The following is a 17,088-nucleotide window of genomic DNA, read 5'->3' as shown; positions in this document are numbered from 1 at the left end:
CACACACACGCACACACGCACACACACACACACACACACACACACACACACACACACAGATAGGTATAATAATATTTCCACCCCTGAGTACTAGTGGTATGAGTTGTTGGCATCGGGATTGATGAGTACTCAAGAGTGACTCCTCGTATTGATATTAGTCTGAATAAAGTGCGATCGAACATCCCTAGTGTTCATATTTGGTCGTGATGGTATTGCAACACTAAAGTCAATTGCGATACCCAAACAAACAGTATTCCGCTTTCAGATCGTATTTTCCTTTACTATTTGAGGTAGTACATCTGCAATGGTTCTTCTGGCACAGAAACACATTTCACGTTGCCACCTCACAGACATAAAAGTAGAGCAGGGATTTATTTACCCGTTCCTTTTCGATAGGACTCCCTCAAGCTCGACATTGCCATGTCCAATGTGTGCATTCATAGACTGCAGGCGAGTTCCTATATGAACATTAAAATAAATGCATGGTGACATCAGCGTGACAACAATTGCTTTCGACGCAAAAGAGCTCGGACAGTGAATCTCATGTATAAAACCATTCACAGAATGGCAGCTCATGGCATTATGCCTTTTCAACCTCTGATACGATGTTGAAAGCTGGCAAATTTCTGGGTTGACTTCATCACCGCCCCCATCAAACCCTTACAAGGGACACCGAGTCAGGAAAAATCCAGTTAGATCTAGTGTGACAAGAAGAGTCTATAGTCATGGCACTGACACATCAAACCTACTGTTTGTGTCCTTGTGTTATCATTTTTGCATGTGAGATTGTTTCAGGTTCAGCAAATGAGGACGTTAAACAGCTCGGATCAGCTCGGATGTGATGAATTCAGTCTACTTAAGACGTTGTTGGCCTTGAGTGTTTACAATTGTTGAAATTGTATCCAATGTGTAGGAATACATCCACTTGAGCAGGATACAACCAGTGAAATGGTTTCGATAGTAGGCAGATACAAAAGACATCAGACTCGGGAAGATGGTGATGTATAGACGTATGTAACTACAGTTTGGTGTTCTGATACAAAGCTGAGCTCATTGAGTTCAAGGATGTATATAATGATGCGAATGTCCGCTGAGGCACTGGAACATAAAGCCTGTCAGAAGCTAGGAATCAGGGGGAAAGCTGCAACATACCCTCTTGGGAGGCAACACTGCAGGTGTCAGATAAATTCCAGGAAAATATCAGCTACTTCCTGTGTACTGTACGTCCTTTTTTTTCGGGGGGGGGGGGACTAAACACTGCGGCTCAATTCTCTTCACCAAGTCATGTCCGAGGATGACTCTTTACATTTGCAGTTGTATATAGCATGCTTTATTTATGAAAATTAGCATTGTAAATGTGGTGTATGCGCCTGTAACGACAGGTCTGTCGAAGACCGAGCACACAGCACTGCAAGTCGCCAGACACATTATTAATCTACCATAAAAATAACTTGGCAGAATAAGCCTGAAAGTAGAGCATGGCTGGTTTAAGGTGGGGCTGCAAGAAAAGGCCACAGAGCTCCTCTCACAATTTAAAACATAGATGAGGGTCAGCCAGTAATCATTGTTCATGATATGATACAAAAGTATAATTCATTACGGATACTATAATTTGTGTCAGCTGTGCACACAGGCCAGGCCTTGATCTCGGTGTGTTTTATCTAGGCCAACATTAGCCGGAGTAAATGATTAACTGGTATGACTCAAGCTTGAACAATTTGCGCCACTGCAGTTAAATGCTGTAGAAGTGGGGGGAAATGGCCATTGTTCTTTAATGGCTGAATTACTGTTCTCTTACGACCTTGATCTATTTTTTTTTTTTTTATTCTAAGCAGCATATGCCATTGCACAGATAATGGATGATCAGAGAAGGTAAAAATGTCAACAGGGGGCCGTTACCTCATCTTTAACCTGCAGTTTCCTTTCACTGATTGCTGTCGTCCGGACTGATAGGTATGAAGGCCGATCGATCCACTCTTACAACAGAGCCTTGCCGAGGCAGCAGAGTCGATACATGATGACTCTGTATGAAGTGACCTTATCGGAGTGAGACATCAGCAGAATCTCTCTCTTTCTCTCTCTCTCGTAGACACACACACACACACACACACATGCACACACGTTCTGCACACTGATGCAACCCTTGACCTATGACCACACGGTCCTCTTATAAGAGGCGCATTGACATGACTCACTGTCTGATGAAGGACATGTAAGGCAATCTAAATTAATGATTCTAGATCTTGTCACGGGAATGAGCTTTAGGAAAGGGCAACACACAGAACTTCACGGAACTGTTCGAGGCTTTGGGTAGGGATAATTATTATGGCCCAGAAAGAAAACATATGTGATATAATACAATCATTAAAAACTTTACTGCAGCAAATTTGACGGATTCAGAAACAATCCTCTCATCTCAATTCTACAACAGACAACATCCCAGGATGACCAGGCTGCCAACATGGTGACATAGAGCAAGAGCCTGACGACAGCCTTCTGGTAACTGCAATTTATTTTCCATAAGGAGCCTTTCTGTCCTGATGATGTATGATGTGGAGGATACGCATACAGAGAAAGGCCATTATGAGGACTGTCACAGTGACATGGGGTCATATACAAGAGGCGAATCAAATATTCTACAATCTGCCTATACAAAGATAATAATGCTCGGAGTTGATTGATACTGTGAAATAGGAATTAATTTACAACAGGGGTGTCCAATACATCGATCGCAATAGACCAGTAGCACGCAGACTGGTCCCAAGTCGATCGCAAGCGGTGTCGGGGGAAATGGGACAAAAAAAAGATTTGTGTGCATGTGAGTGTGTTATTAATATTATACATTTTTGGGTGAGTGCACACTGCACCCTAAGCATCCTACTAATTTCACTTTCACAAAAAAATGTATCTAAAAAAATAAAAGAAAAGAAAAAAGCAGGTAACCTTTAACTTATGATGGCGCATGATCTGCATCACCTGAAGTTGTTCGTGATCACCAGTCTGCAATTGCAGCTTGTGATCAGAGCTGTTGTGATACATCTTTTGGTGTTATTATTATTCTCATTCAAAGTTTGTTTCATGTACAATTTGTGTACAATTCACTGATGGCACTGGCAAAGAATGGGAATCTGGAGCGCCACGGGAAGCATTTTAAAACGTACAAACAATAGTTTCTGCGTTGAATATGCGGCAAAGTGCGTCCCATGCCTCCGGTCAGGTCTCTACTAAAGCAGGTAGTGATTTCCTTTTCATAAACTCCCAAAGTCTTGTATCTACTACATATCTCTGTTTCGTTCATGTTAGGGGCCGTTCAGGCTGTTGCTTGTGATGGCATGTGTATGTGCGTGCAAGTGTATGCATGGGTGTGCGTGTGTGCGTGTGTGTACATGCGGTAACGGGTTGATCGCGGGAGGTGGGTTGCTTGAAAAGTGGATCTTCGGTCAAAAAAGGTTGGGCACCCCCGATTTACAATATGTGTATTATTACTTTGCATTAGTGTAGATGTGCACTACATCGCACTAACATGTTTATCTTAGAGGAAAAAGTATGAAATAAATCTACCCTTACAAAATGATTTTGTTAGTGCAGATTTTGCTTGATGGAATTTGTATGGCACATTTTTCTCTTAAATTGGAGGTCATATATTGTGCAAGTCATCATAATGTTGTGGCCAGTCACTGTAATTTGAAATGTAATTCAGTCAACACAGAAGCCGATGAAAGAAATTGCCTACCAATGGTGTAGCCTCTCTTCAGTTCGCCACACCGTGGGCTGCGGCGCTGGGAGTTTGTGGTGTTGTTTTCCTGCACTGCGAGGACTGTGGTAGTCTTGGCAACCGCTGATGCAGCTTTATTGAGGGGCGAGGATGGCACCAGAGTCGGGGAGAAACCTTGGCTGGCAATGTCCACCGACTGAGACTTCTTTTTCAGTCTGCAGTGAGAAGCAAATCACAGTGAACAATGTATATTATGATGCATATGATGTTAGAATCGCTCTAGGGCAAGCAGTTCCTAGGCACATTCACCGAATCCTTCTTTAGTGAAAAATAAAAATATGATTTTTTTTTTTTACAATTTCAATACATTACAAAAACACATTTATTAAAAACAGAAAAAAGTCAATAAAATTACATGGCCTAAGTATAGTTTTTTTTTTTTAATAAATTGTATGACGTACTATCACGACAGTCACACGGTGACAACTGAGCGAACTAAATTTCCCGCAGCACTGATTGGACAAGCAAAGTCATGTGATCTTCTGCAGCCAGCGATGGCCTAGCAGGCGTGTCATAACTAATCAACATGTTGAGTCGGGTGTGTCTTAACCTCCATGGCAGAGGCTCCGTCGAACCCCTGAGACCGATTCACCGAACCTCTGGGGCTCGATCGAACCCAGGTTAAGAACCACTGCTCTAGGCTATGGTGAATATGCAGTGAATTAGAAAATCACCTTTGAGCAACCTTCACTGCTCTAAGGCAAACCACTCAAAGGATATTTGCATTTGATGATCTTGATTTAATTGGTTGGTCACAGAAATTAGATCATGCATGCTATTTTTACCAGCAGCGCGTAGATTTGTATACAAAAATCAATAGGCTTATCGTGCACTTGTTGAGGTGGAATTTATTAGCAACACTGCTTGTACAACACAGAGGCTTAGCTGGAACACAGCAGGACACCAAAAAAAAAAAAAAGTTTCTGAGTCTAAAACAAAGAAACATGGCCAAAAAAGGTCATACTTTTCCCTTTTTTAAGATACAGTATTTAGATTTAAATATTTTTTTTTTAGGATAGCTAGATATTTTCACATATGGAGGAGTTGGTATAAGTGGAGCACCTCCTAATAGCTTCAGCTGGGGTTTAGGCTTGGCTGTACGCATTTCTTTGTAATTATTCATCACACCAAGACGGTTGGAAGTCGCTGACGACTGCACTGGAAGAACTTGACTGCTGCGACCTCAACCCCATCAAACACCTTTGGGCTTAACGAGAACAAGCGTTCTAAATCAGGCCCCTTCCTGAAACATCGGTGAGCTTGCTGAATGAATAGATCCACACATCCTTGTCACAGAATTGCTGTTTTTACACCTACAAAACCAAACTCCATAATTTCATCCACTTTACCTTCTTGTAGCTGTAATGACCATGTGAATAAATAATGTGTTATATTGTGTAACATCTGTATAAACAAGCATGCTGTTCTAAGGGAACTAATACAATAAAATACACGATTCCTCTTAAAAATTACAAAGCAAAACCAAAAATCGGCGCAAAAAAGTAAATTAAATGAAACACAAGCTATCTTTAGTCTTGTAAAGTCCTGAATCAGCAATATAAGATTCTCAACACTCACTCTTGCACTGCACACTTTCGATCATTCCAGAAAAAACTCCTGAAGCAAACACATTCTTTTTGGCCATTTCACCCAAACGCTCATCTCCTGATGGACCAGCAAAGCAGTGCATATGGCGTAGTGTCTAACAATATTATGAAAACGCATAATCTCTGTGGAAATGCTGACCATCACAGAATGTCTGTTCTTTGGAAATTAAACTCAATGGTGCAGTGGAGACAAATTAGACAGAAGTAAATAAGGTCTGCCTGCCTCAAAGAACTGTGTTGTTTTTCCAAAGGTGTTGAGGATCATCAAGATATCTTTGAGATGAGCCTTTGCATTGTTTTTGGACAGCAGTGGTTTTTCGCCTGGGAACACTCCCATGGATACCATTTTTGGCCAGTGTCTTTCTTATCGTAGAGTGAACTGACCTGAACTGAGGCCAGTGAGGCCTGAGTTCTTTCGATGTTCTAAGTATCTTTCTGAGCTCCTGGATGAGTTTTAGCTGGTCGACCACTCCTAGGAACGTTTGCCACTCTTCCCAGTTTTCTCCGTTTGTGGATAATGGCTTTGACAGTGGTTTGCTGGAACCTCAGAGTCTTGGAAATGGCTTTGTAACCTTTTCCAGACTCATACATTTCAATAACTTAAAAAAAAAAAAATCTTGAATTTCTTTGGATCGTGACATATTGCGTTTGTTTCTTGAGATCTTGTCGCCCCCTTTACTTTGTCTGACAGATTCTATTTATGTGATTTCTTGATTCAACAAATGTAGTGGTAATCACGTTTGGCCTGTGAACTTGAACTCAGCTTTCCCAAAACTGTATTTAGTCACAGTTACTTTGCGATTTAACCAGGGGGGATAATTACTTTTTCACATAGAGCCAGATAGTTTAGAATTCCCCCCCTTGGTAAATGAAATTATCATTTAGAAACTGCATTTTTTATTTCCTTGGGTTGTCTTTGTGTGATATTAAAATTGGTTTATTAAACTGATACCTTTTAGTGTGATAAATATACAAAGGACACAGGAATCAGGAAAGGGGGCAAAAACTTTTTCATGGCACTGTAGCTCCTAAGTATACTGGGACAGACAAACCCATTCACCACGATAAGGTGTCAGCTCAAGGAGGGCTTATTGGACTAGTTTTTTTTTTCTGAAAAGTACAATGACACATTTGAGTCAGATTGGAAGGCATTCGTGAACGTCAACACAAATAGTGAATTGCAATTTAGAATATGAGTCAAATCTTCAGCAGCACTGTGTTAATGACAATTTTGACAAAGCTATGTGTTTGCTAAGATAGAGCATAATGAGGATGGGGAAGGAGTGAAAAGTAGAGACCTGCAGCTGTTGATTTTGCCTGTGGGGGATAAGAGAGAGAGGTAGTGCCAAGCTGTGTGAAGTCTATCTCTACTCCCTCAGGAGTTGGTACTAATTACTGTCTCATAAGTGGAGCGGAAGCCCTATTCTATAGCTTGTCTTCTCTGTTCATTGAGCTACAAGGCCAACTGGTACCAAAAAAGTGTGTGTGTGTGTGTGTGTGTGTGTGTGTGTGTGTGTGTGTGTGTGCGTGTGTGTGTGTGCGTGTGTGTGTGTTTGCTTCGGTGACAAAATTAACATTGGGGACTTGTCAGATAAATATAAAGAGTAGAAGTAAAAAGTAGGCTGAAAAATGAACATTCCAGTAAAGGAAAAATAAATGTATAAATGTTTTCAGTTAATTTCATCCATCCATCGTCTACTAATCCGGGTGAGCTGGAATCCCAGCTGTCTTTGAGCAGTAGGCGGGGTACACCCTGAAGTGGTTGCCAGCCAATCACAGGGCACACATAACAACCATTGGTGCTTACAATCACACCTCGGAACAATTTAGAGTGTTCCATTAACCTGCCATGTATGTTTTTGGACTGTGGCTAGGAAACCGCAGTACCCCAATAAAACCCACGCCAGCACGGGGAGAATATGCAAACTCCACACAGGAAGGCTGGAGCCGGAATCAAACTCATTTCATGTTTTTTTGACTAGGGGTAAATGCCAAAACATAGACGAATGAAAAACAATCGCTAATGCACAGCATCACGCCTTTATCTTATTTTCAATGCCCGCCCCTGGAAGGGCTTTTAAACAAACACAAAAAAAAAAAAAAAATCAAAGACACAATCACATTGGAAAATTCACACTTTTCAAACACAGCGACACAAACGCAAATAACCCCCATGTCAACTTCAGGATCAAAATTGTGTTTTCCAGACATCGAGCTATAGCCTCCAAATGTACTGATAACTCCCCTCTTGACTACTGTGGCTGTTTTACCATGGCCATATATGCATACATCATCGGCATACATTTGGAAACCAACACAATTTCACGACTCTGGAAGATCGTTTATCTATAGGCTAAAAAGTAATGGTCCAAGATTAACAGTTTTGCTCATCTTGTATGTGATGACCTCTGATTAACTCAACACCACATACATAAAGATGCTGTCCCTCCATCAATTTCAAAACCAAATTCAAATCTCGTGTGATTCACAAGATCTCATAAAAAATAAAATTAATAAAAACCGACACCTGTGGATATGCGCCGATTTTACCCAAGTGTTCCACAAGATGACCAGAGGTGGGAGCGTTTTAAGATGGGGATGGTCGCATAATAAGAAAAATACTTCATGCCATCTGGGGAAACCCCTTTTTATATAGAAAAACAACATTGGATAAGGAATATTGTATTTACCACCGCTTCCTTGTTCATCAGTTATGGTGCTTTTTTTCATTTGCCACATTCCATTCATGTCACACAATTCAATGAGGCAAATGACTCGAGAGTCCTCCGCTTTGCCCACACACATAAAATATTTTTGGTCATAAATATTGAAAACATTTAATATTTAAGATTGTTGGCCCTTACTCGTTTCGGACTCAAATCCCCCCGGTGTTAGGCCCGACTGTCTTTATGTGTGTACGTGTGTACTGTCTTTAGCATCCGGCTCTCAAACCAAAATGTTCATTTTGCACTCAGCAATTATTCACATATTAGTATGAATTTGATTCTACATAGTGCATCATTGCTCATGATGAGAACCTGCAAAGAGCCCACTGAGAAAATGAGTGCATATTAAAGAGGCTTTTTTCCCTGTTACACCAGTGAGAAATTGGGGCTCTTTTGGTTTTCCGCAAGGGCGTGTTTGTCCCCCACGTCACAAACTAAGATTGCAACAGTAACGCGTAGCAAAAAAGTGTGTGTGTGTGTGTGTGTGTGTGTGTGTGTGTGTGTGTGTGTGTGCGTGTGTGTGTGTGCGTGTGTGTGTGTTTGCTTCGGTGACAAAATTAACATTGGGGACTTGTCAGATAAATATAAAGAGTAGAAGTAAAAAGTAGGCTGAAAAATGAACATTCCAGTAAAGGAAAAATAAATGTATAAATGTTTTCAGTTAATTTCATCCATCCATCGTCTACTAATCCGGGTGAGCTGGAATCCCAGCTGTCTTTGAGCAGTAGGCGGGGTACACCCTGAAGTGGTTGCCAGCCAATCACAGGGCACACATAACAACCATTGGTGCTTACAATCACACCTCGGAACAATTTAGAGTGTTCCATTAACCTGCCATGTATGTTTTTGGACTGTGGCTAGGAAACCGCAGTACCCCAATAAAACCCACGCCAGCACGGGGAGAATATGCAAACTCCACACAGGAAGGCTGGAGCCGGAATCAAACTCATTTCATGTTTTTTTGACTAGGGGTAAATGCCAAAACATAGACGAATGAAAAACAATCGCTAATGCACAGCATCACGCCTTTATCTTATTTTCAATGCCCGCCCCTGGAAGGGCTTTTAAACAAACACAAAAAAAAAAAAAAAATCAAAGACACAATCACATTGGAAAATTCACACTTTTCAAACACAGCGACACAAACGCAAATAACCCCCATGTCAACTTCAGGATCAAAATTGTGTTTTCCAGACATCGAGCTATAGCCTCCAAATGTACTGATAACTCCCCTCTTGACTACTGTGGCTGTTTTACCATGGCCATATATGCATACATCATCGGCATACATTTGGAAACCAACACAATTTCACGACTCTGGAAGATCGTTTATCTATAGGCTAAAAAGTAATGGTCCAAGATTAACAGTTTTGCTCATCTTGTATGTGATGACCTCTGATTAACTCAACACCACATACATAAAGATGCTGTCCCTCCATCAATTTCAAAACCAAATTCAAATCTCGTGTGATTCACAAGATCTCATAAAAAATAAAATTAATAAAAACCGACACCTGTGGATATGCGCCGATTTTACCCAAGTGTTCCACAAGATGACCAGAGGTGGGAGCGTTTTAAGATGGGGATGGTCGCATAATAAGAAAAATACTTCATGCCATCTGGGGAAACCCCTTTTTATATAGAAAAACAACATTGGATAAGGAATATTGTATTTACCACCGCTTCCTTGTTCATCAGTTATGGTGCTTTTTTTCATTTGCCACATTCCATTCATGTCACACAATTCAATGAGGCAAATGACTCGAGAGTCCTCCGCTTTGCCCACACACATAAAATATTTTTGGTCATAAATATTGAAAACATTTAATATTTAAGATTGTTGGCCCTTACTCGTTTCGGACTCAAATCCCCCCGGTGTTAGGCCCGACTGTCTTTATGTGTGTACGTGTGTACTGTCTTTAGCATCCGGCTCTCAAACCAAAATGTTCATTTTGCACTCAGCAATTATTCACATATTAGTATGAATTTGATTCTACATAGTGCATCATTGCTCATGATGAGAACCTGCAAAGAGCCCACTGAGAAAATGAGTGCATATTAAAGAGGCTTTTTTCCCTGTTACACCAGTGAGAAATTGGGGCTCTTTTGGTTTTCCGCAAGGGCGTGTTTGTCCCCCACGTCACAAACTAAGATTGCAACAGTCACTCAGAAGCAATGAGAGATGCACATCAACAAAGACACCAAGTCTGGCTGATTGCTATCAAGAGATAAAACAAAGTGAAAATGATGGAAAACAGGCACAGGCATTTTGTTTGCTCCTCCATTTTTGTGATCTGACCGAGCCCAGGAGGCTGTGGAGCAGTTCTGCCAAACTGGCATTGCTCAGATTATCAGACGCCATGTGATTTGGCAAAGGATGGATAAACAAAATGAATTTTGAGTCAAAACACACTTATCACACTGCTACTAAGCAGGATTAGGCTCAGAAAAAAAGAGGGTGTCTTTGCAATGCCGTCTTTTCATTCTCTTTGCTTTGCTTCCCATACCTTGCAGTGGCAGTCACACAATTTTACAGGGGGAGGGGTCTTTCATATAGCCCCAGAAGGTACTGCACGATATGAAGCGTGATGTCATTGTCAGAGTTGGCAGCACAGTCACCATCATGCAGTAACAATGACTCGCTGTAAATTGGAAGCCAATTGCCACTTTTTTTTTTTTTTTTTAACAATCATATGTTCTATGCGGCCCTACTCGTCTTAGCATGGTATTCTAATTTGTGGAACATGAATTCAGCACGAGAATTAATCCACCCGTTTTTATTGATCTCACGGGGCAGATATTTTGCCCGTTGCTGTTGACTGAAAATGACATCACATTTGGTTCAATGATCAGAAAACGACCAATCACGGCTGTTTTCTGAGTTTGGTAATGTGGCATTCGCAAGATGAGCTGTGATTGCGCGTTAACAGATCCTGAGCAACTATGATGTCATTTACAGACAACAGCAAGAGGCAAAATGGCCGCTCCTTGAGATGGCTAAAAACAGATGGATTTTGCTGCCCAATTCATATTCCACAAACATAATATTAATCAGAAGGCCGCATAGAACATATTGTAAAGAAAATTATGGAGTTGACTTCATCCTCAAGCGTCACAGCAGTTTATAACAATACATTGTTATAAAGTTTTTGTTTTGTTTTTTGCGTCCTCATCAAACGGATCTCTCGGAGCAGTTAATTTGCTCTGGTATCCTTCAAAGAAGTAGTTTGGGTTTGCAACTTAAGAGTTTAAAATTATGAATTAAAAATATCCACCTCCCCATACATGATTATTCAATTGGGTCTTAATGGTATTCAATACAAAAGGTCAACAACCACCGTGATATTGCATTCGGATGTTAAACTCTACCCACACATAATGCAGCTATAATTGTAGATATGAAGTACTTCATTACAAGTACATGTGGGATTAAGCTCTGCTAATTATCTCATCATCATGCATCTATATGCCACATGTATCAAAACAGCTATTTTGAAATGGATTTAAATGCGTGTTGCTTGTGATGGAGGCAATCATTACAAAACTGTGACTATCTTAAGCTTAATGAGAATGTGCAAGTCATGGTTGAGGCAGTCAGACGAAAGCCCTGTTCCTGCTTCTGACACCCAGAGAACGAGGGCAACAACAACCTGTGGCCATACATGTTAATGAGGCCTTCTATTGCATCCGGGAGCATAATGAAATACGGCTGAACCTCGACACTCGGCTCTGCTGTTGGACACCTCCGCATAATGATGTATAGAGCACGACGCCACATTACACTCATCTGCCCTCGCTAAATGCCACAGGAGCAATTCTGCGTTGAGGGGTGATTGGGCAGTTTTGACCAATGAGGCTTTTAAAACCTTCATGTCAATGTAACAGGAGCCCATGGCTGGCGACGACACTGACATAAGGCTGAATGAAAGGCAACACAAAATACAAATGATGGACAACGTACAAGCAAAGATATCTTTTACTAATTAATTTATATAACGTGGGGCCTAGAGACAGGTGTTGTTTTTTTGGCTTGGACTAGCGAGCGGAGATTTGAGATTCAAGCACTTAATGGTGGCAGTGAGTCAACTCACTTCATAATAAATAGCAGTTTGGCAAATATTGAACAATTCCTACCAGGGACCGAATGCTCATCTCTGATAGATACCCCGTGAAGAACAGAATACAAGATGCAATCTATGATATACATAGGATATATGTCACAATATGAGTTACAACACACAATTTGAAACATTTAGAAACAGTTTGGACCTCTTGACACAAAAATATAAACTCCAATACTATTACTGTCCCCAAATTGCCCCCCGTCTTTCTTTTTCGGGTTCGTGGCATTCCAGGGGACACCTGATTATCCCTTCCATCAACGCTTTTTCCATCAGTGTTTCAAAGTTACCGTCAGTCATCAGTCTGCCAGTGAAAACGGGAGTCCAACAGTGACGGGCTGATGGGCCTTCTGTCCGTACTGACGGACAGGTGTCAGTGCTCACCTCAGGAAATTAGGAGCAAATTATGATCCTCCAATTTCTTTTGTTGCTATTTTCTGTTGTCATCAAGTTCATTTTGACTTTTGATTTCTAATATTAGTTTCTTAGTTATTTGCAAGTAATGTGATGTAAAATGATTAATTTAAATATTTTAGCTCCCCTGCACTGATGCTTTTATCCTGGATGAAACATATTACAATACATAACGGTTTTGCGGAAACAATAAAGTAGGAGTCAGTACTGATAAATCATGCCTTAATTCAACACAGTACTCGAGATGAATAAGGTCTTATTATTTTTCTATTACTGAGCGGTATCTGCCAACAACAGTGCCAAACCGCTGTGTTAAAAATAGGCCTGTAAATCAACCAGGGCACCAAGGGAAAAGGCTGCTATCCATTTACAAAAAATGTATCAATGCAACATTTAAAATTCCCATTGGCCAGAGCTTTTCACATGACGCACAGAGGAATAATCTTCAGTGACAAAAGGGATGGAGGGGCGGGGGTAGAGATAGTGGGCGAACCTCATTATGTGTCTGGCTGTGACTCCAGGGCACGTTTCTTCCTCTCTCACTTTCTAGGTGATTGTGTATCACTGGAGTTACGAAATACAGACGTGCACAAGAAAGGGGGGGGGGGGAACAAAACAAAACAGGAAAAGGTTCTCTTTATGTACTCATGTTGGCAACAAACACCCTGTCAGAGTCAGCTGCACAATTACACACAGCCTCCAGCGGTTGATTCACTGAGTACCCATAGGGACCTTGGGACTGTTACAGCAGCCTGCTATTGTCCTATTTCTCTTTTTTGCTCTGCTCCTTGTTGCTAGCCTCAATCTTACTCTTGCCTTCTCATTGGCCGTGTAACGCAGAGAGCCTGCAAAACGATTGGTCAGCATAAGTGGTGGAAACAACGTCGTGACAGGGTGGCTTGTGGTAGTGCAGGAATCAGATGCATTGTTTCAATCGTCACTTTTCAGCAGCCTGTTCATTCCATCGTTCATTATGGCTCAGGGAAAAAAAAGGACAGCAAAGATGGAAAGTTATGCTTCACACTTTGTCGTTTTGCATTTTCAATTCTTGAAAAGATAAATAGGCTCGAGATAAAAACAAAAAACAAAAACACTGACTTAAGTGGTAGGCTGCATTCAATTGGAATCTGCATAACTTCTGTAAAGAAACTAAAGCCACATTTCTACACACTCCATAAGCGCAGTTTGGAAAACACCGATCAAGCTTGTGATTCTGTTGCGGATCATGTGGGCAGGAAAGAATATTGCTGCATCAACTATGTGAACATTTTAGTTGTATGGACAGATGTGTCCAATAAACAGAAGCAAAACATACCTGAAGTATTACTGTGATCACAAGAAATACAATAAAAGAAATAAAATGGTACGTATAAAAATGTATTCATATCCTTAAAATTCTAGAGAGCCTAACAAAACCATACTACTTGATGGAAACGGCGATTAAGATGTTGTCCTTTAAAAAGAAGAGGTGATTATTTACATTTTAGAAAGACTTTCAGAAAAAAATGATTGTCACAACATCGATGGTGGCTAACTTCCTTGGACATGACATAAGATCCAGTGAATTCTGGTTTGATGTCACCAGAACAAGGACAATTAGCAGAGTTCTTCGTTAGCAGAGACTTCATGAATAAACACACACACACACACACACACACACACACACACACACACACACACACACACACACCAACAAAGTGTCTGCAACATTTTCTTAACCAATCAGAGTTTAGATTCAGCATCCTGCACCTTGGCTTAGAAACAGAATGACATGAGCATTTTTCCATCCTCTGATTGGTTGACCTACAGGATGTGTATTCCTTTGAGTGGTTGATGAAAATTCATGTGCAGGGCTTACGTTTCAAGGAAAACTGGATTTTATGAGACTAGGCCAACCAAGCCCATTGCTAGCTGGCTCGTTTCAACCAGGAAATTGATGTTTGGGCACTTTCAGTGCAGTATGGCTGAGCAATGTAGTCAACAGCCAACACAGACACACAAGAGCAGAGAAAGGAGTTCTTCTGCGTATGCATTAAATGGGCTGAGCTTTCACCTGGATAGCGCTTTCCCACCATGAGCATCTCTTGGAATTACGATGTTATTTCATTGAAAGTTTTACATTTTATGTTGTATCGGAAGGTAAAATTTATTGGAAAGTAAAGTTTATGTGTTTCTTTATTAATAATGCAAAATGCCTCGGTCTCTGCTTTAAGGTTATGTGTCTTTATATAGGCTTTTTTTTTGTCCAGTATTTTGTGATGCAGCGTTATTAAAAGGTGGCCTAGGTCCCTTAAATCCCCACTGAAGCACAGGTGCAAAACTCACTACCTGCCACTGCCGTGCATTAATGTGAAGTGTAAACAAACGCACAGGATTCATCTCTGAGAAAGAATGCCTACATTTTTGTCAAATGATATGAGGTATTGAATGAACCATTATCACACACTTCATCCTATCTGAGAAGGGAGAATTAAATACTGGCAACTTCATAAAATGCAAACAATCCAACTGCTACGCTCAGAACTGGCGTATTTGTGAAGTATCGCAACGAGGCCGATTTGCTCCGTCTGAATACTGCATGTTCACAAATGTTCATATTTTCTCAGCCAGTGTTTTCACTTGCACATCTGGCATTTGCAAAGAAGGCGTTGACTAGCTGGAGGCACCAACATCTGCCACCACTGGTGTCACTGCCACAAGCTCAACAGGTCACACATTTACGCTGCCTGCTTTCGGTCAACTGGAAGTTCACGTGTGTAGTCATGCGATTCTTTGCAAGTTGCGTGATGAATGTAATAATGCCAGCTACTTCCGACGATGACAGAATGCTTCCCAACTTTCTTCTGTCTGTCCGCTTTCAAAATTCAACTCCTCCTTTCTCCATCTTTCTCCCTCCTGTCTGCAGTCAGTTGGCAGCCTGTTTGGCTCAGGCTGGTGACCCAATGCCCGTCTGCAGCAGGCTCATTTGGCAGCAGTTGGTAGATTCTGTTACTTGCTGAAAATGCACTGTCCATATTAGCTCTTTGTGAGACGCAGTTGTCGGGTTGAAATAGCTGATAGAAAATGTAGCTGTTTATTTTCTGGGAAATCTGCATATCTACCGTGCTCAATGGCAAATGTAAACCTCATTGTGAACTCCCAACCCCCCACCAAAAAAAAATAAATAAAAAATCAAATAGCTCATTAGTGTAATATTCCTTAGTTTTGTAGGAAAACAGAATGTGTGGCATTATACTTACTATTACCTTTGTTACACTACATTTTTTTCCTCAAACAATGGCAAGAGCACATATAGTACAAAAACCAGGTATATATTTGGACACCCATGCTCATTTTATTGAACACAGAAGTGGTGTCCAAACCTTTGACTATTAACATATTAACATCAATGACTTGATGTTTTGATGATATGAAAATGTTCGAGCCGTGTGTCAAATTATAACGCAGCAACTTGGGTTGGAAAATAGCTTAAAATCAATGAGGAACATATTTTTTGTCATGCACAAAAAAGCCCAACGCTGCATCTACTGCACAAGTATGCCATTTAAATGCCGGAGGGATCAATGTAACAGTAAATCAGGTGCAAAATTTGAATCAATGCATCCTGAAGGCAGAGCTGATAAAAGGGTTGATGGATGGTGTTGCTTTTGCTCAAATACAGACACATGAAGTCTCATTATTATGGCTGTGTCCCTTTTCATTCCAGAAAAGATGCCATCAGTGACTCTATTAGAAGCGAAAATGCTAATGGCTGATTGGAGTGATTTATTTTTTTTCTCACTTTCACTAAATTGGCACAGTGAAGATATACGAAAGCCCTACAGTCAAATAAGGACACAAATGTTTCACTGCATGGGGGCTGTGGTGTGGAGTGCAAAGACTAAACTTGGACGTCAAATGTGACATAAAATGTTTTGACAGTTGCATGTGGTCTCAGCTGCATGGCTGTGATAGTACCGCTGCAGGCAATGTTATTTGCATATCATTTAAGGAGATTAGTCCTTGTTTTTTGTTTTTTTTTTCTTGCCAGCAAGGTGCACACCGCTTGGTAGCTTGGTGCAAGAGGCTATTGTGCCCTTAGGGGGGTTTGATATTTCATATTCGATTACATCAAACTATGTATGTCCGCACAGAATAGAATTGATCTTGAATAAGATAAGGTCGATTGGCAAAGAGATTTTTGCAGAAGCATCTCGGATTCAACATGTAAGATGCGGTTATTGTGACACCGCAATGAAGGAATGCAGCACTGAGTCATCTTGGCCTCATATGCAAATTAGCAGATTAGAGTCAACAATAAATTTACAATAATAATGCAAGACAAGGAACGGAAGTCCACCACACAGTCAAAAGTACATTTAGACGATGCGGAGTGACTTGCATCCTGCCTCCCTCTCCACATTTCTCTCTGCATTTCTTGAAGGCCAAGTACACATTCTGTTGTC

The 17,088-nt window shown here is 40.8% G+C and overlaps 1 protein-coding gene across 1 annotated transcript in view; it reads right to left on the bottom strand.

Moving 5' to 3' along the window:
• Positions 1–17,088, bottom strand: part of oxr1a (oxidation resistance 1a) — a 185,762-nt gene that overhangs the window by 83,399 nt on the left and 85,275 nt on the right. The window contains exon 4 of the mRNA XM_019856221.1: positions 3,734–3,930. Coding sequence (XP_019711780.1) covers positions 3,734–3,930 — 197 coding nt within the window. The remainder of the gene's footprint in view (positions 1–3,733; positions 3,931–17,088) is intronic.

This window comes from Hippocampus comes, unplaced genomic scaffold, assembly GCF_001891065.2.
Source record: "Hippocampus comes isolate QL1 unplaced genomic scaffold, H_comes_QL1_v1.1 scaffold327, whole genome shotgun sequence".
Classification (NCBI taxonomy): Eukaryota; Metazoa; Chordata; class Actinopteri; order Syngnathiformes; family Syngnathidae; genus Hippocampus; species Hippocampus comes.
This window is presented reverse-complemented; position numbering and strand designations above follow the sequence as displayed.